We start from the raw sequence: 26781 nt of genomic DNA on the forward strand, positions 1-26781 counted from the left end.
ATCTATATCGGATTATTTAGTATCTTACTAGCTAGTTCTCTTTCTATATTCTTAATCTCTTTAAGCTATCTTTTCTTAAGTACTCTTCGCTTTAGTTCTATATAACGCGTCGCGAGTCTTATCGCGTTAAGATCTTAAGTTAGTTCTAGAGTTCCGCTTAATTAAGTAGTTTTACTACTCTTACGGTTAGATAGCGAGTAGTATACTTAACGCGTACTTACCGTAGGAGGTTCGATATATTTCTCGTCGCTAATAGTAGCGTAGAACGCGTCTTATAAGATAGATACGGTTAGTCCGCCTCCGCTACGATAGCGTATTATTAGTACTATTAGTGCTTTAATTGAGAGACTATATCTATCGTTAGGATCCTCAAAATAGTACGAGAAGAATTATTAGAGAGTCTTAGAGTGGGATCGTTAGACGAAGAGTTAGAGAGTTAAATACGTATCTATATTATATAAAGCTATCCTTGAGATATCGACTTCTCGCACTATTGAGGGCTTCTCCAGTAGTGCGAGAATAGAGGTCCTATTTATCTCTTTCCTGTGTATGCCTTATGGGGGCCGACTTGGCATTGGGGGCCAAGCGCCTGATGGGGGCCATTTGCCCCATGGGGTGTTGTCGGCCGGGAAGCGCATTGTAACAGTCATTGTAACAGCCCTGCTTCCCGGGTGACAGCTAACCAGCGCGTGAAAGAGGTAATGCGCCCGAATTGGGAAGCGATCTGATTTGTGCATGTGGCACCAGATGGATGGCAGGATTTTTCCCTGTGTAGAAGCTGGATCTTACCGACTACCTAGGCCAGCATGTAATAAACATGTTTATCTGATGGCAACACAGCCTATGATTGGAGGGAAGGCTGTCAAGGTTAACAGGATCATCTCAGACCACGCTGGCATTGTGCTCGGCGTCCTAAGAGACACGCGGATAACTTCCCAGGAGCAAGGTATTGGTATGAATATCAAGATCGAAAGGGATAATGCTCATGCAGTGTTTTAGATACATCTTTGGACGTAGCAAAAGGTCGGTAGCTCTCCATGAAATATTCAGAACTATCACAAACGAGACAGGCACCCCCGACCCGAAAGTAAGATAGCCTAGTTCAAGGTATCTCGATAGCGTGAATCATCGCCCGTGAGACGGCGCCTTATTAGAGATGTCTTCAGAATCCGCTGCTTTTGTCTTTGCTCTTGACGTCTGCTGCCAAGTCCGCCGCACCTGGTGTACCCTCTGTTCAATACCAGCATCAATTACAGCTCGTTCGGTGGTAGCAGAGAATAGGTTGCACTGGGTACATCGGTTGTACATTAGACGGATAACATCGGATTTCTCTCTTTCGGGCACGACGGTCCAGACGCTATTGAGGTCGGCCCATTTGGATTGGGGATGAGTCGCACAGTATTCGCGGTGGACATCTCGGGCAAAGCTCTTGAAGTTATCGAACTCTCGATTGGTCAGACCGAGCTTTATCTGTACTTGACTAGGAGAGTCTCGAAGTTTGATGTGCTTAGCCATTCCAAGTCGCGAACGAAGACGAACACACCTCGTAATGGAGGACCAGAATTCTTCTCAGCTCAATCGTGAATCAGTAATTGCAGAGGTATGTTGTTCAGCTTTTATATTCAAGAAAGTCTCAAGATCCGGGTTACAATGGCCTGAGATCAGCGTGGAATGCCTGAACAAGCCTGGACAACTACTGTCTGACGTTTTATAGATTGAGTATTTATTCGATTGGAGTGTCGAGACTCGCAATGACCTACCAGAGCTCTAAAAAGCTTTAGGACAATATCTTTTCGTACAGACCGTGACAGTAGGATGCCGGCTCAAGAAAGGGGACGATGTAGTGTATGGAAAAGCCCCTTGACATCGGAGATCCGAGATTAAGCCGTAAGTACCGAGTCTTTTTGGAGCTCTTGCCAAGCATCACGTGGTTCTTTCCCTAGACGAAAACACGACCCTCTGCCTGCGCCCCTCGTCGCAGATTACAATCCCAACTTTTTCAACTTGAGGGACTATGAGTATCGGCCTCTTGAACCCCAAGACATCCTACGGGCTATAGTATAGAGAATCTTAGGGTAAGCCTCTACTTTCGACAGATGACACCTTCACGAAACGATTAACACCTAAACCGGCAGAACATCAAGAGTCATTCCATAATTTTCGAATCAACATGAGCGGTGCGCAAATTGAGACGTACGGAGATATCCCAATAGAAGACCTAGCGACATGGGCAAAAAAAGCGAAAGGCGAGTAAAAAGGGGTGATTCCCCTAATCGACACTTTACCAAAGGCGGATATGGAGATAGACCTGCTAAAACAGGTACAAGACAGCCTGGGAAAGGTACATGAATCCATTCCATAGTCCAGGCTTGTCTAACATTCATTCAAACAGGTTGAACAGTGGGAGATCTTCAGGGTGACTGAAGAAAATACGCCGCTTACCGCTTTAATGTACGACACAACTTTGATTGCGCTCGAGGTAGACAAATATTGTCAAGTCTCCGGTTCATCGGTTCACAAAGGTCAGCAAATTGAAATCAGAAAAAATGAGGTCATTATTTTACAACCCTCCGGAGAATTTTTGTGCATCATTCACTACTAAACACCTACCGACCCGCGCCCTCCCTCGTTATCGGTCGGGTTTTGATTATGTAGAATATGATATGTTGATTGACAGAAGTTCTGGAGCTTTGTGCGATTCAAGATTGAAAGAGTGTTATGCATATGATATGCCTATAGGTGAAATTTGGTCTGAATGGTGATCTGGCAGTCTTTGGATAAAGATACCATTAGTGGGCATGTCAGATGTGTTCAAATCGAGGATGTCCGTGGTTGGTATGTTAAACATGCTAAGACCAGAAGAGCTGTTTGTAGACGTATTGATTGCACCCTGCTCGAAGGCTCTACCGTCCGAGTTGGCTAATATCCTCTCATCAAAGGTATCACCGGTGGTTGTTATAAACTGATTAAGATCGACAGGGTTAGTCGTTGGTGCCGGAAACAACTGATTGAGATCGACATCGTTGGTCGTTGGTACCGGAAATAACTGATTGAGATCGATAGGGTTAGTCGTTGGTGCCGTAAACAACTGATTGAGATCGATAGGGTTGATATCTTGCGATAAGGTGTGATCACTATCGTGGGTCTCAAAATTCGAAAATATGGTTCCGTAGTTGGCCAACATTGCTTCTGTGCGGGCGTTGCTGTCGACGATGTGGTCAAGATTGCAGGAACTAGTTCTGGCAAATGGAGCATGAGTTTCCAGTTCGGCCCGCGTCGCATCTTCGGAAAGAAGATTCGCCTTTAGTTTCATCACAAATCCATGTTCTGTCTCGAAATTCATATAAGAAGCGAGTTTGGAGACCGGCAGATCCGGTGGGATTTCATTTTGTGAGGACCAGTCGTAGGCATACTGAGCAGTACCCCCGGGTTCGCTTCTCACCTCTGTTGTTGGCCTCTTTCTCTTCTTGTTTGAAGAACTTTGCGGCATGGTACCGGTGGCAGGAAGGGTCGCATCCTCTACCGTGTTAAGTAACAGCGCTAGAGCTCCATTTCCAGTGTTCAAATCAGTGGGGAGGGCTGGTAGGGAAACTGGAACCTGTTGAACTTCAGGATGTGAGGACCAGTCGTAAGTGTGTTGGTGAGTAGCTGTCTCCGTTGTGGTACTAGTCTCCTTACTGCCATAGCTCCCGGGATTCGAAACGGAGATTATGGTGAGAGCCGATGTCATTGCATCGTGACTATTCTCGATGCTCCCATTTGTCTGCGCCGTATATGTCTCGGAGGAAACAGGACCGTGATATTCCGTGACGCTTTTACCGATTTCACCAGTGTTATCTAGGTTGATGTCTGATATGGTTCGTTGTTTTAGTTCATATTCGACCGATACTTTTTGGCGTTTGTGCGGATTAGTACCTGTTGTAACTGTGTCAGGCTTTTCATAAAGGATAATCTAGCTTTCAACTAGGATATTTTAGTACGGTCACTAATTGAGTAGTATTTGGGTCATCACCTTCGGAACGAGAGCTGATTTCAGTCACCACCTCGTGGTCGACTCGAGTTAACACCGCGCTCTGACCTTGTCCCTGGGTAGAGTCTTGAACAGGCGATTGGGGATCTGAACTCGGTGGAAGGCTTTAACCGGGTCCCTCAGCTGGAGTGTGCCTACCGGTTGAGGGTACTGACGATGATAGCGACGGTGGTAATGATGACGGCGACGCTATTCCTGCGTCTTCAAAAGATTGGGGGAGCGAGGTGGTATCTTGTCGTGCCATCCGAAGGTCGCCTGCCATGGCTTCTCTGATCTCCTGCTCATCCTCTGGCCTGATATTAACCTCAGTTTCCCAATGATCTCCGCTTGGAGTCGACACGTCAGAGTGAGAATGTCTAACTGGCGAATTCGACCTTATGGCCAAATCCATAGAGCTAGCCTGTGATTTCTCACGCCGTGATTGCTGGTGTGTCTCGCTTTCGTCTGTCGATGTTGTTCGGCTCGCGTTCCTGGGCTCCAGACTAGCAGAATGAGTTCCAGGTTTGTCGTTGCAGTTTGCGACGGGTTCCGGGGCATCGTTCGACGTTCGTTGCAACTTCGATCGTCGTGATTTCCTCTTTGGTGGGCTTCGTCCTTTTGGGCCAGTACCAACGAAATAGGTCGGAAGATGTATGAGCAGATTGTTCTCTATACGCCGCGCATAGATATCAGCCCCTACTCCTTGAACATGGTCTAGGAAACCACGATTGAGAATGTCTTTAGATGTGTCTGAGATAAGTGGACGGATGTGCCGATCACCAAGACTTCCTGAATCAGCCAGTGGTATCAGTAAAGGTAACATAGTACTTACACATTGTCAGTCAACGTAAAGGGAAGCAGAAGCACATGCCCCAGTCCTCCAAGAGCATCTGACCACATCGAGATTGTCTGTCCATATTCGACGTACAGGTCGAGATTGCATTCAACGGTTGTCGAGGATGTCTCATCCACCAATCTAGCTAAAGCAGCCCTGGCACCTCGATTCCACTTCTTTCCAGTGTGATAGCTTGCTTTAATTGAAGCCCGGAATATCGAAAAATATAAAACTCTCAATCCTAATGTTGATAAGACCTGTCCTTGTTTTTCACTCTTGATCCGCAAATAGGCGTCCCGGATAGAGAAATGCTGGGATGCGAAGAACGGCTCGAACTCACAGGAACCCGATGTCTCTGTCCAGCCATTGAAATAATCGCACACGGCTTGATCAGGACAGATTGATGGGACTACTAGCGTTTTGGACTTGCGATCGAAGTATGCCTCTCCCTTCCGCTTCCTAGGTTGTCCTTCTCGGCGCGATATATTACCCTGTAGTGCGAGTTGATGGTCAGGCTGCGTAGCAGGCTGGTTATTGAGCAGTTGCTCCGGGCGTCGCTCAGGCTCATTGTCAAGTTGACGACCTGGTTGATGGTGAGGCAGCGTCGTGGGCTGGTCACCGAGCAGTTACTCTTGCCGTCGCTCAGGCTGACTGTCGAGCCTCTGTACAACTGCCTCGAGTGTCCTGCAAAGTTCTCGAATGTGCCCCGTCTCAATCCGATTTGTTCGCACCACCTTTAAGATTGTATCAAGTAAACTGGGGTAATTCGAGGTTTGTAGGACCAACAAAGTACTGAGGGACCAGAAAACAGAATGTTTGAGAGTATCCACTGCTGAAAAGCTAGTTAACGGAGAGGAAATGAGACATTTGAACTCCAGCCAGACAAAGGTTTAGCGGATCGCCGCTCTGAATTCATTGCCATTATCACAACTGGTTAGTGCCGGTAGACGGGGAGAAAGACTGCCGTTTCTTTCCTTGCCTCTAGTTCCCGTTACTCGTCGAGTGCGCACACCGCACGGGCCCCTCCACCTTTTCATCCTGGTCGCTTGCCAGTAATTGTCTTCCGTTAAAGCATATCAACAGCATTAGTCCCTACCGTATGTCCCCTTTTGACGAAAATGCGGTGAATATATGAACCCTTATTGGCATCTCCTGGCATAGGAAGGCTTCACTCACCGGTTTTCCATTTCTGTGTATCAATAGCCTCCATCTCATTACAATCTTTAGGTGTTGTATGCGTCACTCCGTTCACGGATACGAGAGCGAATGAGAGACCGGATTCGATGGCACTTCCGGCAATGGACATTGGCATTGTCAAATTGGACATTGACCACGAAAATTTCGCAAAGAGGCTTGCGGTCTTCATCCTCAGCTTTGTCGACATATTGGATGCCTTCACGATAGAGTGGCATCGGGACGACCTCCTCTGGAACCTTCGGTCCAACCCTGATAACATCCCTGAGCTTCATTGGATAAGCCATTGTTCTGGTGGAAGCTACGAAGCGCTGCCGTCTAGGTCTATAGATCCAGAACGATTCATCTCCACCCTTATCCTAGAGGCTCGATTCGCAGCCCACAAAAATGGCATCACCAACGCGACTAGAATTTACGAGACTATATGTATCCTAGGATATTCGGTTTCTGAGCAGGAAGTTTACCTTTTGCAAGAGGGGCTTGTCAATACCCTAGGTCCGGAACAAGTTCCTACACTCCGTAGGGTCTCAATTATCGCTCAGATTCGTCAGAGAATCGACGCTATCGAGAAACTGGTCGGAACACCTCCTCTTGACCCGATATTTACCTCTTTACTTACTTTGAGTCACGATGATACATGGGCGGATGATATTCCAAGCAGAGATCTAGATATCCTTCAATCGAAAGCAAAGGAACAGTTGCCAAATGTCCGATCTCCCCATCTTGCAATTGCATTAATTATGGTAGTGCTTCTAACGCCACCATTCCGAACGACGCTTCAAAGTCCACACGTGGGTTTCCCTTTCGAAGTGGATAAGAGAGGACATTACTTTCATGAACTCAGTGCATTACAAATCCGGCATTAACTCGAGAATTTCGCCCAAAGTCTGACCCCCGCAGTGAAGGATATACCACCGCCGACTGAAATGGACAGATGGCATCTATATTGGAACGCTGAGTTACCTCGCCTATGTGACGCAACGGAGTAACTTCACAAAAGTTTTCGGAATTCTAGATACACGATTCGCTTATTTACAAAGTGCATAAGCAGACGTTAAGGCGGGGAAGAACATGTTAGCTTCAAGTGGTGGCAAATGGCTCTTGGTGATTTCCTGTCTCTATTGGTCTGCATGGCGAATGAGGCGGGTGGAAGATAATCAGCGGTTATCCGCAATAATAGGGCGCCGGTTGCCTCAGACTTGTCTCAGCCTGAGATAATAGGTTGAATGGTATCTAGCTTACCGCCTCACTTTCTCCGCAAAGATATATAAGTGCTCTATACCACTGAATCTTCTACATTTGGGTAGGGTTATTCAGGCAGGAAATATCAGCAAGCAATTATCATCATCTTGATACTTCACCAAGAATTTGGGCACTCATTATGAGCAAATCTAAGAGAGCTTTGGTTTCAAGTCGGGATTCTCTATCACCAGAAGATATACACGCCCCTTTTCAACAAGGAGAGAAGTCGAATGACCTTTCCAAATGGAAAGAGGCTTTTATCGAATCCCTGAATAGGGGTGACGGCCTGGGAACGGTCCGAACGCTTATCGATATGATCTGCAAGATTCCTGGCGAAATATGCAACGAGATTGGCGAGATAGCGTCTGTTCTGGTACGCAAAGAAATGAAACTCACCCATTTAATCCGCTCCTCGATACATGATCGGCATACGCGACGAGAAAAGCAGATTTGTGTCAATTTCTTCACTGAGTGCGACAACGACCTTGGCCGTGACGATACTATCGACATATACAAGAAATTCATCCCATGGGCGACTCCAGAGGATCTATTGGGGGTTGCTTGGAATAGGAGTGGCCTTGCTGCCATGAGGGAAATATTGACCGAGTCTCCCGAGCACCGCGAGCCTTTCCACGATTTCACCTCTGAGAACTTCTACCTATTATCCGAGCAATTGGCAATCGATTACCTGGACCCCAAGATCAAGGACAAAATTAGAGATAATAATATGCGGTTGTGGTACCGGTACCCCCTCCAAAAGCGTATTGCAGCGAGTCTCGCGGGTAAGGCGGAAACTTGGAGTGTGGTGGGTATTGACGATTCAGATTTGTCGAGCAGAATTGCAATTAGGGAAGACAGCCTTACGGCAAGCTTCTATAAACGACTCCAATCAGCTAGGAAGCCGGCGGAATTTGATGATGACGGTGACGATACTGCGACTCTAGTCGGTGCTCCGTACGCCGGAGCTTCTGTGTAGAGCACAAGATCTGAGCAGGGCTAGAGGGTTCAAGATGAGACTTTTGCAATGTCAGTGTCCAAAAGATTCAGAATTTGGTCCTCAAGTGTCGAAATAATTCCCCTGAACCACGGCACCGCAGCCGAGTACTCTTCGCGCCCACATCGTTCGGACTGCATAAAGAATTCCAACTTTGCCAGTTAGCCTATTTGGTATATAATCGCGCATCATTTCGCGCCCTGGTTGTATGAAGTGTCTCACTGGTTTCGTCGCCTTTTGCTCGCTCTTTTCTTCCAATCGAAAATACAGCCTAAACTAATCCAACAACTTCGACTATGCTCACTACTGCTCAGGCTTCAACTTTGAGCGGGCCGGTGTGCCTTTCCTGCGGAGGCCGCCACCGTAAATGTACCTGGCCGACAGCTGTTAACTTGTTTCGTCCATGCTGTGGAGCTTATCTAACCCAACCTCATAGGAATACTATGATGGTGAAATGGGAATGTGCACGACAATTTGAAAGGGATAGACAAAAGGGGATGAATGTCGAAGAATGGACGGCAGGTCTAGTCTTGTTGAAGGCATGTGGGATGGTTTTCAGGGTACTCCTCGATACGCCCTCTTTCAAAAACCATTCCGAAGTACACCGAGAGGTCGTACAGGTGCACCTCTGCCTGCAGGCATTCGACCGATTACCGGAGAGGCCGAGCGTTGCATTGCTCATGATCGAAAAGATACCACAGAAAACGAAGCAGCAACAGCCTAGTGGAGGTACTCCTAATACGATAGTCGTTGAGCTCTTTCATGACAAGTGGACATCACTCAAGGAGAATATTGAGGCCAGAGGAATCATCCTTGATGACAAGGGCCGTTTCGGGTGGCTGGCTCACCAGGAGCTCACCACTACGTTAACGCTGATGGAAATGCCGAGAACGGTGAAAAAACAGCCAGTGCTGTGTATCTCACGACTTGGTGCGTTCTCGTGATCTTGTGTGCGCTTGCAGATAACATGGGCGATGCGATGATTACTACTTCACTGAGGGCACGGTTGGGAAGATCAAATTCGCACTGGACGGAAAACAATAAGGCCATATCCTTCGACCATCGCTCTAACCTTTCCTTCACCCCGAGCGCTTGAGAACGCGAAAGGAGGAAAGTGATTCAATTGGAGCCTATCTTATGTTCAATCTTGTAGCTTCACTGCAAAACTCTGGCACAGTCTTCATCGTTAGGCTGCTTTGGTCAGGATGGTTATCTTCTCCTGCTTTAGGCTCAAGATGTATAAACTGTAGATGGGGAGTGGGAGACGGCGAAAATGTAGACCGCCTACTTGAGTAATATTGTGGCCTAAATTCACAATCGAGGGTGGTGGATATGGGTCTGGGTGTGGGCGGCGGCATCACGGTTCTTCTCCTGTCTCGTCCTTAACCTTCAACGAGTAGAACACATCGGCTGCCGCCCAACCGCTTTCCAATAGAAGGTGTAGGGTGACTTCCAGCGAACGGATCGATGGAAGAGTCAGCGTATAAAGCGGGTTCGTAGGCACTTCTCGTCACAGATGTATCGCCTACAAAAAGCTCGCAACCTCGACACAGTAGTCTAATCGAATGAGTGGCCATCGAGGAGTTTTGTACTCAGATTCGAAACTTTTCTTTCTCCATATCTATCCATTCTCCAAAAAGACTTGCTTGAGCAGATGGATAACTGGCTTAACTTCTCAATCTCTTACGAACTTGACAACCCAAAACTCCCAACGGGCAAGATAAACCAAAATGGAGGTTTTTTACAAAAGCACTGTTTGGAAGATTTGGAGCTTCCCGAGGACGACAAAAGAATCATAAGGGAAGGTGGAAGGCTAGACAGGCTGCTCTTCCTTGTCCAAATGGTCCCTGAATTTGAGCAATACTACCAAGGGGAACGGGTTACCTAGTTGGTGCAAACGCTTCTCTCCTGCTGGATCAACACAGTACCTAAGCAAGGCGACTTCCTAAAGTGGATTTGGCAAATCAAACCTACTTTTCACAGGGGACTTGTGACTATTACGGCGCACGAACATCGCGTGACTGGGGCCGGTATTAAGGTGCACGAATATCGCGTGACAAGGGGCGGAAAGCCTATTCGTGGCACCCTGGGAACATAGGCTACAGCAAGTCCGAATGGAGGGCAGGGCTATTGCAAATTTTACGAAAGACCAGACGACGTCTTTTTATTCAATTGGGATGAATTGGTAACATATGGGGAAGAGTTAGTGCGTTTGCATTTTTGAGAAACTGGGCCGACCTATTCACTGATTGGGAGAGCATGACTTGATAGGTCAATACAAACGGAAGATATCAATTGGTCGAAGACCAAAAGGGCCTAAAGTCCAAGTGAATTAACCCTCTTCTTTTGGGTAAATACAGAACCATATGCCTATCATTCAAAGGGCCAAGGGTTAAGATGTCATCAAATTTGGACCTCCTCGACAGCCAGTATTTTACTGGGCCCTGTAGGTCGGGGGCGTTTCCGACATCTAATCGTTTTCTCTCTGAGTATATCGTCGGGACGGCGATGAGCTATTATCGGCATGTACGTACGTAATTTATCTTCCCTCGAACTTGATCTGAGCGATTACTCCTAACTACGTAAATTCATGAATTAATAGTATACTTAAGAAATCCTAAATACCGACAAAACGGATGAATTAAACACTACCTTCTCGGCCTCCAGTTTCCCATTTTCGCTTCGGGTTTTGACGGGTCGATGACTTTTGGCCCCGTCGGGGTATCCTGCCCCTATGAGGTGCGCTAGTCGGAAGGTAAACTATATCATCCCTATAGAAGCCCATGGTCGTCGGACACTCAGATTTGAATTTCCTTCGCCCTTTATCAAGGACGCTGCACCGGCACTAGTGGAAATATAAATCTAACCACGATCCAAATGTTTGGCGAATACATACTAACAGTCCTATGGTAAACAAGGAACCATAAGTGACATTCACAGGCATACAGACTGTTAAGGTAAAGCTGACAATTCTGTTCTCGAGGGTATCAGCTATCATGGGCCTCTCCATCTCAGACATCCCCAGCCCGATCAACGGGTGCGGCCAGCTCATAACCTCAGTGTCAAACGACGGCAGAACAATACATGTTCTTGCGGGGCACGAAGAAAGCGACAATTTTGCCGACATGACTTTCCTAACAGGCGCAGCTTGCGAGTTCATGCCTAGTCCACTCGTCGGTGAAGATGATCAATATCGATGCAACCTCCATCACATCTTCGGCTTGTCTCTCACATTTCACATACGTCTAGACTACGCCCGCCAAATGGAGCCACCAGACCTAGGGGAGAAAGAGACTACAATATCTACTTTCCTAAATAAAGACACCCTTCGAGAAATCGAAGTCATCGCCGACTGTACAAGTCGTCTCAGCGGACAGGTACCCGAATACGACTGTGACTGTGCACAATGTCAATCGAGTTTCATCACGAAATCGGGAATAAGAGTGGGCGACAACCTCCCAGTGCAACGTAACGTTATAATAGATGACATACATGCAACTGTTTTCGATATTCATCGCTCTCCGAGAAGTTTACGAGTGCAATACAGTCCATCCTTCACCCACAGTCTGATCGACATTGATCTGGCAAATACTTTGGGTCATCGGTTGCACCGTAATGAGCATCATCACGACGGAAAACCGATTAATGTCATCATGACTCTTGCGAAGCCGGGTTATTTTGCTCTCTCTCATGTCATACAATGCTTACCATGCACATTTCAAGTTTCAGGTAAAGGCATTATTGTCCTCAGTGACGATGACGTGAGGAGACTTCACAGCCAGTCGGAATACTGGGATCGTTGCGGTCAGGTGTCGAGACGCGTTGGGAAGGAAGCTGAGCGTATCCTAGAAGGGTCACATCTTCGAGAGGCAGGTCTATCTCGAGTTATATTTCACGCCACAGACGGCACAAAATACCCTACTTGGGTCATATGTGGAACTAACCTACCGTGCAGCGAAATCAGCCAGGCGTTACTGCGGTTAATGGAGCCGAAAGGACAAGCTAGTGAACTCATAAGTCTACAAGTTGAGGATGAGTTCGGCAGGATTGAAGATATCGGGTTTCGCCCTGTGGACGACCTGCATTATGTATACTTCGACAGTGGTCTTCGTACCGGGGATGTTTTCAGAGTGAGCATTACTGTCCGTGATTGGCAGCACCGAAGCCTTTCAAAAGAGGAGGGCATTCTTCCGCGCGACTACGGAGTCTACGACAACGTCATCCTTGCATTCCACAACGGTACAGGAGCGAAACTGTGCCTACGTCTCTCCGAGCAAGAAGAAAATTTCGTGAGTGAGCGTATCGTAAGAAAACTTTCCATTACGGAAACAACGGACCTATTTGGCATTCTTGATTTTAACAAGATGTTAAGAATACCCGAAGGCACAAAAGAGCCAGATCTGACATACGGCAGGGAAGCTGCACAGGATATATTTAAGAGGCCATTTCGACAACAGCCCCCAGTCGGAGATAGTTAATTAAGTCTTGGATGGTATATGCGCCTTATGTCTCGGCGAGTTGAATGATCAAGTTACTTTAATGCAGCTGCCGTGTTGGAGGCAACACATACACGCTGAACGTCGCGATTATGTGCTTAAGGGACACGAGAAGTGCATGTATTGCAGGGAGGATTTACTAGTGCCATCCCGCGGAGCAAGTGATATAGAGGAATAAACAGCTCGTTATGGATCAGGTTTGGTGGAGAGTAGGAATATCACTCGCGTAGCTCGGTTACAATTGGGTTCCTAATATTATGGCTCCTGGCCTAAATTAGTTAGGACGTAAACCAAAGGACGACGATTTAGACCAACTTGGCCTGCTCAGGAAGATGAGGCATTATCCGATAACGATAGGTCATCTATCCGGGGGCCGTCTATCTTTAGCGAGAACTCATTTAATGACGACGAAAGTCCTGGCGGTAAGGTGGTCTTCGAGGACGAAGGTGGTCATCGGAACCCATCCGGGCGCCCATTCAGCTTCGTCGCGAATATCTACCGTTGCATGACACTAAACTTTACGCACCAAGACGACTAACGTACGTCTCGGCGCCTTACACTAGCAGAAGATGTTCTCCAGTAGAGAGGAACTGCCCATGTGAGCTGGGTGTTTTTGCTTTCACCGCCCTACAGTACCCTTAAGCGCCCTCCATCAGGCACAGCACGAATGGATATAAAAGCCTAACCATGGCCCAAGTCGAAAGACGGATTCCAACTCTCCGGTTTCCGTGTCATACTTTCAATATGTCCTATACATCAAGTCCGGGACTCTCTTCCGCAGGCCCCAACGGTTCCTCCCAGACTTCTGACTAACAGATTCTTCCTCCCGAAGAATAGGTGGACGGGACAGTCGTCGCCACTTACTTAGGGTTGGTCGAATTCCACGTTGAAAATATATTGAAAATCCGTCTCACAGATGAACAATTACGAACAACCCTTTGGCAACACCTCGTCTCCGACTTTCCCATCGCCGACCGTCCTTCTGCCGACCTCCCCACCATCGCTTCTGAGGGACTAAGTCTCTCAGAAACTTGGAGTACAGATATTCCACTCTTATTTTTGGTATCTTTTTTGCACGATACACCACTTCACAGAGAGTATCCGGGCTTACAACACTTGATCAAAAAGCTTCACCAGCAAGAGCTACGACGTCTTATTACGAGAAATAAAAACACTCAGGATAGAGACATCTCGGCCACTATAGCTTGCCTAAGCTTGCTCTTCCATCTCGACTTCGATACACCCCTGGAAATCTATATGCTTACGACGGCGAATATCTGCCTTGTCGGGGATATCCCGGTGATGATGACCGGACTCTCACCTGGCAAGATCTTCAATGCCAAAATGTGCATCGATGGAGATAAGGAACAGATCTTAAGATATTTCTACTGGTTCAGGCGTTACGATTTCACTTATGGGTATTACAATGACATTAGAACTTTCGAAAAACTACGTGAGGAAGGTGTCTACTTACGGGTTAAAAAGGAGGGCGCGAAATGCGGTTCGATGCTAGAACTACCACCGGAGCTCATTGTCGTGCCGTGGAATGATGAGTGGGAGAACGATTACGAGGGGTGGTTTTGCACAGATGGAGTTTCGACCGGGATGAGATCGACAGAACGGGTAAAAAGCGACTGGGTAGGTTCTCAAGACAGGTTCTTACCGAGACTATTGACCCGCCAGTCCTTCCTGTCGAACAATGGAAACCCGGTACACTCGTTGCGACTTACCTAGGAAAGGTGGAATTCCTCTTTGTAACTATATTGAGGTTTCGTGTTCATGATGAAGGATTACGAACCCTTATTCAGCGGCACCTGCTCGCCCCTATTGGCCACCTTCCCACCGCCATCTTTGAGGAAAGAAGCCTCTCAGAGCCTCTGAAGAAACACATACCAATCGCATATCTGGTATCTCTTTTACAAGAAAGAACATTTGTCGACGAGTATCCGGGCTTGTCAAAGTTGGTCGGCAAACTTTGGCACTTAGAGCTACGACGTCTCACTGAGATGATGAAAACCACTGAGTTTCCACGGGTCTTTGCCAATTCAGATGACTTGACAAGGAAAATCACAGAGTTTCGACGGGTCCAGGTCTATTCATATTACTTGACGATGTTCTACCTTCTCAGTGTTAATGCACCCTACAAATCCGCAGGCATATGATAACGAAAGACAAGGTCGTGTCCGAAAACAAACAACTGATCCTACCCGCACCCGGCAAGATCGACAAGGCCAAAGTGTGCGTGACTAATAAAGGACAAGTCCTAAGAGTGTTTTTCAAGTACAGGATCAACGGAAACACTCAAGGGATGTACCACGATACAAGAACTTTCCAAGGACTAAATAAGTTTGATGTCTATTTGGAGCCCAAAAATAAGGGCGTGAAATGCGGTGTGAGAGTCGAGGCAACGCCAGAGTTTATCATCTTGCCATGGAATTATACATGGGACGAAGAATGGGATGGGTGGTATAGCGAAGATGGCCTGGGGGACGATATTCACAAGACGGGAGTACAGTGACCGTTTCATCCGATGCCCGCACAAGGGTCCTAGCTGGAATTTGAGTCGGTCCTCTCAATTTGAATTATCCCTTCCTGCTGGATTCCTTTGCACCCTTTCAGCATTCGTCCTCATTCATCCTTATCGGCGACGTAGAACGCATTTACCCCTGCGTCACTGGGTAAGGGGCTGTGCGGAAGCCTCGAATTAGGCTTTTGAAAATGATCAAAGGTGCAATGTTTCTCAAACCTCTCTCGTTATGTATCCAGTGTCTCGTTTCTGACGGCGTTGAGTGAGCGGTGAAATGTGATCTTGTCGTCCCTGAACAGTAAGTAATAGTGACGGCGGAGGCCCCTTGTGGTCCCTGTTTGAGTATATTTCCTCAAATACCCTGCTAATATGCCCATTATAACTCCATGCCGTAGCTCTGTAAACAATGCCACCAACGAGACCTCGCCTCGTCTCCCTCTTCAAATTAGGTTTCGTTCCCCAATTTGCCGGCGCTTCTGACCATCGCGAGAGCACGCCATCGAGAACAGAAACATGACGACAACTCCTGAGCAGACTGAGAATGGAGTGGCTCCTGTACAGTCCGTGAGAAGAAGACGAGAGCATCGGTGCTGCCCCTAGTTTGGGGAAAAATCCAAGTCCATAATGATGTATACAAGATCGAATCAGGGGACCCGTCGCACCCAAGCGTCCCCGATCTCCTCCAACTTGTGATGAAGCCAAAATGGTATGAGCAGTTGAGCGGCTCCCGGGGGGCCAGACTATACAGGGGGGGAGGGGTAACCCATAGGTTACCCCCCCTGGTTTAAAACGTACAAGAATCGCCTAGTTTTTGGTTACGTCATCTGCTCGTCTGTTACTCGTCACAAATAAAGGGCGGTGAGTATATGAACGCCCAGTCGTGCGCCCGACTACAACGTCGCCCCATTCTTTCACTCACCGGTTTGCAAAGTTGGTGATCGCTTACCGTTAACGTCGTGTAAAATACCTTGTAGTGGTCCTGAGAGCTATACCGCCTGCTACCCTTATGTCTATAAATGGCCAATGCGGGAGACTAGATTCGTACACTATATCTTTTACTCCAGCGAACGTGTAGTTCTCTTCTTTCTCAACAATAGTAGACCTCAGCTTAGACGCACTGCCTCTCTCCTGACCTAGAGGGCGTTGTCTGAATATGGGTGCCGGCCTTCCCTCACCTTCTTAGTCTCGTTCGATTTAACTGTCGATTGGAGAGTACTTTTTATGGTTTACTTAGCCCCTTCTCCGCCAACCACAACTCGCAAAGGAACAAAGGTTGAGGGACACGAGAAGTGCATGTATTGCAGGGAAGATTTACTAGTGCTTTCCCGCGGAGCAAGTGATACAGAGGAATATGGACAATAGCTCGTTGTGAATTGGGTTTGGCGGAGAGTATCAAATAGAAAAGCTAGGAGCAACTTCCTATTCATCCTTAGATCGAAACCATTTCCTGGCACAGTTATTCGGACGAAGTCCGCTGCCGCCTATGTGGAGGCAGACCAGAGCAGGGCTTGTTATCACCCAGACTTAATCTTGTAGTGTAAACGTCACAGTTAGTCTACTGCCTGAATAGAACAAATGAAAAATCTCACTAGCGTTGGCCTTACACATTTGAACAAAATAGCACCGCCAGCTGCGCTCCTTTTTACTTATATCTCTATCCCATATAACCTTGATACCCCTCTCGACCGTCAATTTTCATCTTCCGACTTTCGAGGCCATGGCCACCATGTCAACAGACGAAGGATGGGACATTATCCAAGGTATCTAACGTCGTTCTTCATGTATGCTCCAGCTAACGTCAGTACGGAAGAGGTTGATCACGAAAAGACGAAAATTATTGACACCGGCCCCTCTGCTCCTGCATAGGGTTAACCACTCCTACGATACCGAGGCGAAGTACGCTCTGATGTAGACCTGAGGCTCCTAGTTTTGCCGCCCTGAACAAACCTTACTCCGACCAGAATGCCGCGAGTATCCCCCAATCTTTGGTGGCGATACGGAGCAAAGATTTTTTTGAAGTCTAGTCTGAGTGGCCAGAGCACATTTCCGCAAAATTCTTTCTCCTTGGGCAGAATGGTTTTGTGAAAGAGTGGCAGCCTAGGGAGTGGTGCGACTCAGATACGGACAAGATGGTATCGACGGCCAAATTTATCAAGGGGAAAGAATTCTTCATATTGGAATTTAAACATCGCCGCTCTCCCGAAACAAGGCCCAGTCAGGATCCCGAAATCCTAAGCCTGCTCAAGGTGAGCGCCTGTGTCTCTCTCTTTGCTTGACAAGAGCTGATACTTCGAAAGCATCCCGAGCTCGCAGCCCTCCTTGATACCTACTCAAGATTTCAGGCCCACATACAGACATTGGCATCATTGGTGACTATCAATGATCCAGGCACTCTGGAAAGCCTTACGAGCCGTCTAGGCCAAAGTCTCGAAGACGTGCAGCCCCAAATCAATAGACTAGTCGCGGTACCGGTTTACAGTCACGCAAGCGACAAACATTGGCACAATCTGGCCGGGCTCATCGGGTTTCTTAAACTAATGTATATATCCCAGACTGAATTAGAGGGTTCAATTGATTTTCATATCGCCAAAGCATGTGGGAAACTTGCAGATTGGGAAAGTAGTATTCTATTTCTTCTTGAACAAAAGCTCTGAAATCCCAGTATATAGCAATGGCCTCCATCTTAATGGTGGGTAATTATTAAATCTCCATTCTGATGGATACCGGGCTTGAATTGCACTGCCTAATAAAGTCTTGTCAACAGTTCTGTCGTGTGTACAACTCAAGTACATCTCTTATGACTCCGTCGAGCGCATCTCACCTTTCCCTTCCCCTCTCCCTTCGCTCATTGACTCACAAGTAAGTAGTCTACACATTGAACAGGGCGGCAGTCTACACAGGTAATTCACTTTATTTAGTAGTGATGAGCAAGGAGGAGGGCTTGTGAGGCGACTAGACTCTCCCTGCCTATTGACTGGGAGCAGAGCTTTTCTGTTCAATATACTACTTAAGGTAGAGGATAGGCCCCACACTTTACCCATTAGTGCCTCGTTTTCCTCCACTTCAGATGTACAAGAAGTACCTGATTCACACAGAAGATTGTCTTATACTCAGCATTACCACTTTACCGCCATGAAGAGCCGCGGGACGACCACGGCCGACGATAGGAACACCAACCTGTCACAAACGCAGCCGAAGAGCACGTGACTCGTAGGGGAGAACCATCCCTATGCGCCACTGTAGCTCAAGTGGAAGAGCGGAGTAAAGGGACCGCTGGGACGGCCCTAAGCCAATTAGGCTTACCAGGCCTATAGGAGAAAAGGTACGCTTCCCACACACGGAAAGCTTCCTTCTCTCAAGCTTTGAGTCTTGTTGATACGATACGTAAAGGATACTTACTACCACGGATTCTATCTATCGCTGAGTACTGCCTATCTTCAATAAGGCATCCTTAACAAACCAGAGAAATGATCAACCCTCCGAGAGCTCCGAACAACGACCTAGGGTATCTATCAAACGACTTCACTCTCTTATTCTTCACTTTTGGCTTACAAAATGGGCATATCTCCAACAGTTCCTTGTCTTAGTTCCTTACATTTGGCCTTCGAAAGACTGGAAGGCACAAGTGAGCATACTGGTGATGGTTCTCGCTTTCTTCAAGGACCGCGCCTTACACGTGTTCATACCTCGCCAAGTAGGCATCATTATGGACAGTATCCAGTCAGGCTTTGTGGATATATGGACAATTAGGGCTACAGTTCATCTTTGGATCTCTCTTGAGATGGCGTCTGGATTTACGATTCCAGAGAGGGTGGCCATGACCCGCGTCTCGCATGTCGCGATCAAGAATATAGCTCGATCTTTTCAGGCCCACATTTTGAACCTTTCGATGGACTTCTTCCGCGCCGAACGATCCACCGACCTTCTTGCAGCTGTCGAAGATGGTGAGGCCGTCAGTGAGTTGATTGAGCAAGTGATTTTGGACGTCGTTCCCACGCTGGCTGATGTTCTTATTGCCATGATATATTTATATTATACCATCAACGGTTATGTCGCACTGGCGATTCTACTACCATCTGCTACCTATTGCTTGGTGGCTTACTATGGGGAGACCTGGGTGTCTGAAACATCCAGAGATTTTTTCCAGAAGCGTCGCTAAGTCAAATATGAGTTGTAAGATTCGATCCAGAATTGGCCGGCAATCTTTTGTTTTCGCCGACAGGATTACGAATCTCATAGGTTCTCGAAAACACTGGACAAGTATTTAACGACACGGACAATGTATACGAAGTACTATCTACTCTCGAATGCTCGGAAATTGCTGCCGAATGTCGCGCTGCTCGGAGCGGCTTATGCCACTATCTTGGACATCAGGAAGGGGGCGGCACCTTCTAATTTCGCCGTTGTCATTACTTATTGGGCTACAATATCGAAAAATATTACCGGACTTTCCAAGAGCTTCCGAGCATTCGGAAACACCCTTATCTCCGCTGAGAAGCTAGTTACGATCTTCCAAACCAAATGTCACCCGGGCTTCCCGGCCGACAACACCCCATGGGGCGAGTGGCCCCCACGCGAATGGCCCCCATGGGGCCAACGGCCCCCAATGCCAAGGCGGCCCCCACAAGGTATACACAGAAAGAGATAAATAGGACCTCTATTCTCGCACTACGGGGGAGGCCCTCAACAGTGCGAGAAGCCGATGTCTCAAGGACAGCTTTATACAATCAAGAATCAAGATACGTGTTCAACCCTCTGACTCTTCGTCTAACGATCCCACCCCAAAGCTCTCTGACACCAAACCTACTATCGTTGGCGGAAAGAAGCCGTTACAGATACAGGCTGGGCGTATTTCATTTGATGACGTTTCATTCATATATGAAGACCAACCTACTGGAGTCCAGAACATTAGCTTCGAAGTTCCAGGCAGATCGACTGTGGCACTAGTAGCCGAAAGTGGTGGCGGCAAATCTACCCTTCCAAACCTTTTACTTCGCCTCGATGACGTGTGCAAGAATGCCATTAAGGTTGATGGTCAAGATATTCGGGATATCACGCTTTCTAGCTTGGTGGACGCAGTCGGAATCGTACATCAAGATCCTTTTATTTTCGACCGATCCATTATGGAAAACATTAAATTCGGAAGACCTGATGCTACGGATGATGAAGTGATGGAAGTGTGCAAGATGGTAGGACTACATGATTCCATTATGGATTTTGAAAAGAAATACGAGACAAAAGCTGGCGAAAGGGGCAAGCAAATGTCTGGCGGACAGAAACAGCGGATCGGAATCGCTCGAGTCCTTCTGGGAAGACCGCAGGTGATTATATTGGACGAACCTACGTCGGTAGTCGACCTTATGACCGAAGGTAAAATCATGGAGGCGTTCAACGGTTTGGGTCATCATCATACCAAGCTTATTATTGCGCATCGGCTTTCAACGATTAAGGATGCCGATCTCATTCTGGTATTAGAGAAAGGCTGTATCAAGGAGAGGGGTAATCGCTCAGAATTGATGACTCAACAAGGAATATATCATGAGCTTTGGACCTCACAATCTAAATAGGCGCCCCCATGCTCGATAGCGATCAAGATAACTTGGAAATGAAGTTTTTGGTCTCGAATAGGTTGCTACACATAGGGCATTCTGTCCAAGAATGTTCCTTAATTAGGTACTCTGAGAGGTTACTTGCCGTTTTACATTTTTGATAAGGACCTTTTAAGTGGGTACGACTACAATGCTTCAGTAGCGTGCCCTTCATCAAAGGTTCCTGGCAAATTGGACACCTATGTTGCTCCGAAAGATGGATATCCATCTAATCAATATGGATATAATCTGAACAGGAGCCACAGCGGTTGTGATTGTGTTCTTTAGCATCATAAGTAGCCAGATCTTCTTGTGGTATATTGCGACAGCAGATTTGACAAAGTTCTAACCTATGCTCTGTAACGTGTTCGGCGAAGTCGACCCAACGTAAGACCATACGGTAGATATGGCACTGCATGAAGCTAGAATCGACGTTGTCGGGCAATGTATAGTCTGGAAAAGCTGTTCTGGGGAAATGCCTGAATGATTTGAGAGACGATTCGCAGTCGTCCAATGACGCTTTTTTCGATTTCGTGAGATGATCCATCGTCGGCCAGTCATGGAGATTCTCAGGGTTTCGCCTGTCGGGATGCGAGCGCAAACAAGCATTTTTGTATGCTTTTTCGATAGCCTTCTGGTCGTAGATACATGGTTCAACGCCCAAGAGCATCAAAAGGGCTGAAGAATATTGGAGTTGAGAAGGATTGACGAGTGCAAGTGACGAGTGGAGGTGAGGTGACGAGTGGAAGAAACTGGGGATATAACTAATTTCCGAGGTCTCGGGACCATCGGACCTTGGCAGCCGTAGCGCCTAAGCCTATTACAGGGCCTAGTTCACAAGGGCCTTGTTGCTCAAGAGTCGGTGATGGGTCGACTTAAGTGTAAAGCTAACAGTGAAGCCACCACGAAACTGTGGGGTCGTCACCCTGTAACGTGGCCTACTGTTAAGTGGATGGCTTTGGACGGCTACGAACTCACTGGCATTATTAATAGTCTGGGTGGTCTCCTAGAAAGTTCTGCGGCGCCTGCTTCCAGGATACGGCGGGAAGGTGTGGTTTGACGACAATGTTGCTAGAACATATGGATATAGGCTGCAGAGCTATAGGAATAATACACACTATGTTATCACGCTGTGTTGGACTCTATCAGAGCTTCACATAATCCACCATGGTTAATCTCAGTAGATGCCGGCAAACTTGCCATTTTATCGAATCTTCGCTCGCCGATACTGAGAGGAATAGGCTTAGCGTGCATGGGCCACAATTACGGAGGAATGTTATTGTGGCCCGTGCGCGTAGAGCACGAACCGTAAAAATCTTTTCAATCACTCTTAGTTCTCAGTTCCGCGAAAAGTTTCTAAGGACTATGCGCCAATAATGTCATCTCTTTTAATTGTTCACGAATGCATAGTAGTGTTTGAAGAAGTCGAGGCTATAGTCACAACGCGCGAGCTAGGCTGGGAGGAAGAGCTCCTATCCAGGATACGTGGGTAGCACACAAAATTGCAACGTATCCAAGAAGAGATCGCGGGATTGAATTCTGGTCGACAAGATACAAACATCCCAGAAAGTTCTCGAAATGATGGCATAACTTTGCCATGCGCCGGCACGAAAGAAGACCGCCAGCCCAAAGGAAATAGTCCTCAGGGAAATGATGGCAGTTTACCTACGCCGCGTGCGACTGAGCCGATATGGAGCAGGGCCTCACTCACCCAACGACGACATCTGCCGCGGACTCCAACAGTGCGATACCTACTCAAACCCATAACGACTCCACCACACAATGTACTTCAGGGCCAGTCTCACCGTATGAAGTGGCATCTTGTAAAGGTCCTAAGTTGAGCTTAACAGTCAAAGAAATGGGAGAAAACCTTGTCTCAAATATTCATAAGTTTATGGTCGACCCTACTTACATCAGTATGGTTCCGGTCGAGGACTTCGAAAAAGTCGACTGGAGCGAACTGGCAGTATCGATCAATCCACCACCATAAGACCATGACCTTCTTGGAGTGAGATACTCTAAAAGCCAAGCCACGGGAGTCGTACGGTTGAGGAACTCTAGCTCGGGGACGTTCTAATTTCCAGACATGTCCCAGGCCATAGAAAAGCCTTCGCACGAGGCCTGCTTGGACTACTTTGATCGACTGATCGATAACCCTCCAAAGGATGCGATCCCTTATTATATCGGAACCCCCCTTTATGATGAGCGATTTACGTCCAAATTTGATTCTCGGCTACATCCGGGCCAGGAGCTCTTCAAGATTGGACTCGTTGATGGCTTGAATACTCCATGGCTACACGCCGGCCTAATGGGCTCCGGAACTCCATTCCATAGAGAGGATGCAGATCTATGCTCGTTCAATTGGGTCCTCGGTGGTTGGAAACTCTGGATTCTGATCCGAGTGAGTTCCACTCAAAAGGTTGAAGAATATATCAGGAAAAACTGGCCGTGCAATGACTGTGATCAATTTGTCCGCCACAATTCGTTGCTCATCAGCCGGAAGACCCTGACGGAGAACGGCATTGAGTTTGATGTATTGATTGCTGGACCTGGGGATCTAGTGTTTAAAGACATGCGACAGTACCATGCGGTCGTGAACATCACTAATTGCGTGGCTATGGCAATCAATTTCATCCCTCTAGGTAAACCATTCCTAACAAAAGATCTGCTTGTGTGCCCAGGTTGCGGGCTATATCACCTCAAACACGAGAATATCCGGCAGGTTCGCTATCATCCAGCAAAACAGCAGTCGGATATCGTAGCCGAAAGCGTGAGCAACATGAGAGCGAAGAGGAAGCTACGGACCACTATCGTGGACCCCAGAGTAGCGAAAAAACACAAGGAGGACCGACCTTTACCAGTCGCTAAAGACCTATCAGACCTGGAGCAAACTAAAAATTAATCAAGAGGAGTTGACAGACTCTATAACTTTCCTCAAGTAAAGGGAAACGTATCGACTCCAACGGTTCTCAGGCTGGTGGCGGCAATTCGGAGCCGGAGGGCGATCGTCCAGTTCCGCGACCTTGTTACCAGTATGAGGGACCTAAGATTCAATACAGCTCGCTTAGACGCCAGCGGGGATACATCACAGCGCATCCAGCAACTGTGCACGAACATTACCATATCTCAGCGCAAGTCGAAGCTCGAGCTTTTCTTACTTCGACTCAATCAGTACCATTTCGCGGTGGAGCTGGAAAACCGAAGGAACGGTCGCATAAGGTCCGACCCATCGGACAAAAAAGACATTCTGGAACGCACTGGATGGACTTCACGACAATATGACGAGCATCGCAAAAAGGGTAATAAGTGGAAAAGTATTTGCGACGGCTTCGAAGGCCTTTTATGCTTTCTCCTCCTGTCTGCAGAGCCAGAATTCGACATCTCGACGGAGCAATACTTGAACATGACAAAGCGCGACCTAGAGGAATTTCGTGGCCATCTCAACAACGAATACATAAAATCTATTTGCGCCTCTGGAAAGGCTTTTCAAAGGTCTCTAAATAGCACGGAGATGGATACTGAGTTCCTTTAGGAAGACGAACGCGTTAATATGGAGACAGTCTCAGAAGAGAAACTGCTCGAGTACCTAAAACCCTTCCCGACGCACCCGACGGAAAATGTGTACGACCCGACTAAATATCCCAACTGGCCTGAGCCGGCTGAATGGCCGTGGGAGTGGCCCGCCGACCCAACATCGTTACCGCAATCCTAACAGTCACGGTGCGACATTTGTAACGAACCACCCTGCAACTGCGCCGAACCTGCTCAACGGGCCATGCCTCGAATCAAAAACTACGGAGTCAAAGGTCGAGGCCTCCAAGCAGTTGCAAATGAATTAGGACAACATGCGTATAGCGCCGGTGAGGTTATTGGGGTATTTACCGCAGAGCTCGTTCCATTGGACACACACAGCGATGGGTGGGCCTTGGAGCTGGTCAGGGTAGATATTCCCTGGCCAGAGCACCGTCAGGGGAAGCCTCGCGTTTGTCAAGTCTACGCCAAAAACATTGGCAATCCCTACCGGCTACTTCACCACGCCTGCGGGTCTTCCGCAAATGCAAAATATGTGACAATGGTAGTCTCCGGAAAGTGGAGAATCATGGTTATCGCCACACAAGGCATTTTAGACGAAGCAGAAATCACTGTCAATTGTGGGAAGGGCTTTCTGGGAAGGAGTCAATGCCTATGTCAGGGTTGTTCTTCTTAGATAAAGAGGAGGGTCGCGTAGCCACAGAACTTTTCAATGCTGGCCAACAACCTGATAGATCATGTAAGGAGCTCCATACTTGAGATGTAGTGCCTAGTGTTCGTAGTTGCCCTATCGTGGCTTGTATATAATGATATAAAGGTCTGGCGAAGCTATTCTTGGGAGTAGAAGATGCGGAAGTAGGTAGGGAAGGTAAGAGTTCTTGTAATACCCCAAATGAATGGACGATACCCTAGACACTTACGATAGGAAATGTGATTTCAGAGACTACAGATACTAATTGACATGTATATTATTGAAACAACTCGCGTAGTAAGACTGTTTAAATACTTTCGTTCTTGGATCCGTGCAGGCCTGATGCCGTAATTAGAAATCATAATAGTCCCTACAGTAGGGGCCTGAAATTTCGTTATTCCGACTGAGCGTTATGCAAACCCTATGTGAGTTTCAAAGTTTAACTTGGATATAAAAGTTCTCACGACAGAGAGTCTTCAAAATCATTACGAGAAGAAGTCTTAACCCTCTATATCGATATCATTTAGTGAAGATTGGTCATGTTTATTGTCCCATACATAAAAATGAGGTTTAGTACGGAATTCGACCAGCCGAGTTATAATCATCAGTATGGAACGACTACCTGTGATGGTGTTAACGCGTCTCAATAGTAGATTTTGTCAGTGCTTGTTGAATGGCGTTCAACATGCTGAGGAAACTGCGACTCAAGGTGTTGCCACTACCTCCCAGGTCCTCAACACCAAGCCGATCTTCGCAAAACCACCGCGCTAGTTACGTTCTGTTCGGGATTGGTGGTGCTGTAACGCGAACTGCAAATCGTCACTCGCACTCACTGGTACTCACCGGAAGATATCGGGATCCATGGATGAGAATAGCTGGAAGAATATGCCGAAGAGTAGGAACGAGCATGGCGGATACAGGTTAGGTGGAAGAGCCGTGCCTCCTTGTCAGGAAGAGGTCCACAGCCCCTTGGGGATCGCCCAAAAAGACTAAGAATCCTATCATTTCATAATAGATCTTGGACCTCTTAGCTTATATACTTGTCATTCATGACACTCCTCCGACGCTTAGACACTTTGCATAATCACTTAATTCGTTATAGCACCTATCGCTCTTCCATCCATTGGCTGAGGGCTTTGCCCCAGTTCACAAGTGCCGAAACTCTCTTTTTCCTAGTATGATCACACAGAAAGAGCCCCAATACCAGAAGAACACACTTCCCGAGATTTACTCTAACGATGTCAGGTAATTATCAAGAAGGAATAAAGCGACAATAGCAATTGAATAATCGAAGTAACTAGCTTACAGTGTTGTGCGCTTCCAAGTGGCTCTCTATGGTGTCACAAGGTAAAAAGGTTACGTGGGGTCTGGCGTAGGCCCGGCCTACTATACTAGTACACAAAAATATTCCGAGTCTTCCGATATGCAAGAGCGCGACTTTAGCTGGATATAATCTTTCTGAGAGAAGATTTCCTGAGATCGTCTCAACTAACTATAGAGGGTTAGCCGTAGCTATAGAGGTCTCGCCAATATGTAAATATAATTGGAGAAAGGCTAATACTGACTATATACACGCTTAGACCACTCTCTACATTCTCTCTATTAGAGAGCCTTAGGGTGGGATCGTTAGACGAAGAGTCAGAGGGTTAAATACGTATCTATATTATATAAAGC

General features: G+C 47.3%; 5 protein-coding genes across 5 annotated transcripts; 4 read left to right on the plus strand and 1 right to left on the minus strand.

The window, feature by feature from the left end:
- Positions 1-2716: 2716 nt before the first annotated feature.
- AYL99_12031 (hypothetical protein) lies at positions 2717-3730 on the minus strand (the record flags this gene model as incomplete). The annotated part of the gene is made up of 1 exon (XM_018843534.1): positions 2717-3730. One exon carries the CDS (start codon positions 3728-3730, stop codon positions 2717-2719), a length of 1014 nt encoding a protein of 337 aa, XP_018687132.1.
- Positions 3731-7419: 3689 nt separating this feature from the next.
- On the plus strand, positions 7420-8256 carry AYL99_12032 (hypothetical protein; the record flags this gene model as incomplete). Its single annotated transcript, XM_018843535.1, has 1 exon — positions 7420-8256. The coding sequence occupies one exon, from the start codon at positions 7420-7422 to the stop codon at positions 8254-8256; it is 837 nt and encodes a 278-aa protein (XP_018687133.1).
- Positions 8257-11270: 3014 nt separating this feature from the next.
- On the plus strand, positions 11271-12752 carry AYL99_12033 (hypothetical protein; the record flags this gene model as incomplete). Its single annotated transcript, XM_018843536.1, has 1 exon — positions 11271-12752. One exon carries the CDS (start codon positions 11271-11273, stop codon positions 12750-12752), a length of 1482 nt encoding a protein of 493 aa, XP_018687134.1.
- Positions 12753-19078: 6326 nt separating this feature from the next.
- AYL99_12034 (hypothetical protein) lies at positions 19079-19456 on the plus strand (the record flags this gene model as incomplete). The annotated part of the gene is made up of 1 exon (XM_018843537.1): positions 19079-19456. One exon carries the CDS (start codon positions 19079-19081, stop codon positions 19454-19456), a length of 378 nt encoding a protein of 125 aa, XP_018687135.1.
- A 3515-nt stretch (positions 19457-22971) lies between these two features.
- AYL99_12035 (hypothetical protein) lies at positions 22972-23787 on the plus strand (the record flags this gene model as incomplete). The annotated part of the gene is made up of 1 exon (XM_018843538.1): positions 22972-23787. The coding sequence occupies one exon, from the start codon at positions 22972-22974 to the stop codon at positions 23785-23787; it is 816 nt and encodes a 271-aa protein (XP_018687136.1).
- Between the last annotated feature and the right edge of the window lie 2994 nt (positions 23788-26781).

The sequence above is a fragment of the Fonsecaea erecta genome (genome assembly GCF_001651985.1).
Source record: "Fonsecaea erecta strain CBS 125763 chromosome Unknown Scaff25, whole genome shotgun sequence".
Taxonomy (NCBI): Eukaryota; Fungi; Ascomycota; class Eurotiomycetes; order Chaetothyriales; family Herpotrichiellaceae; genus Fonsecaea; species Fonsecaea erecta.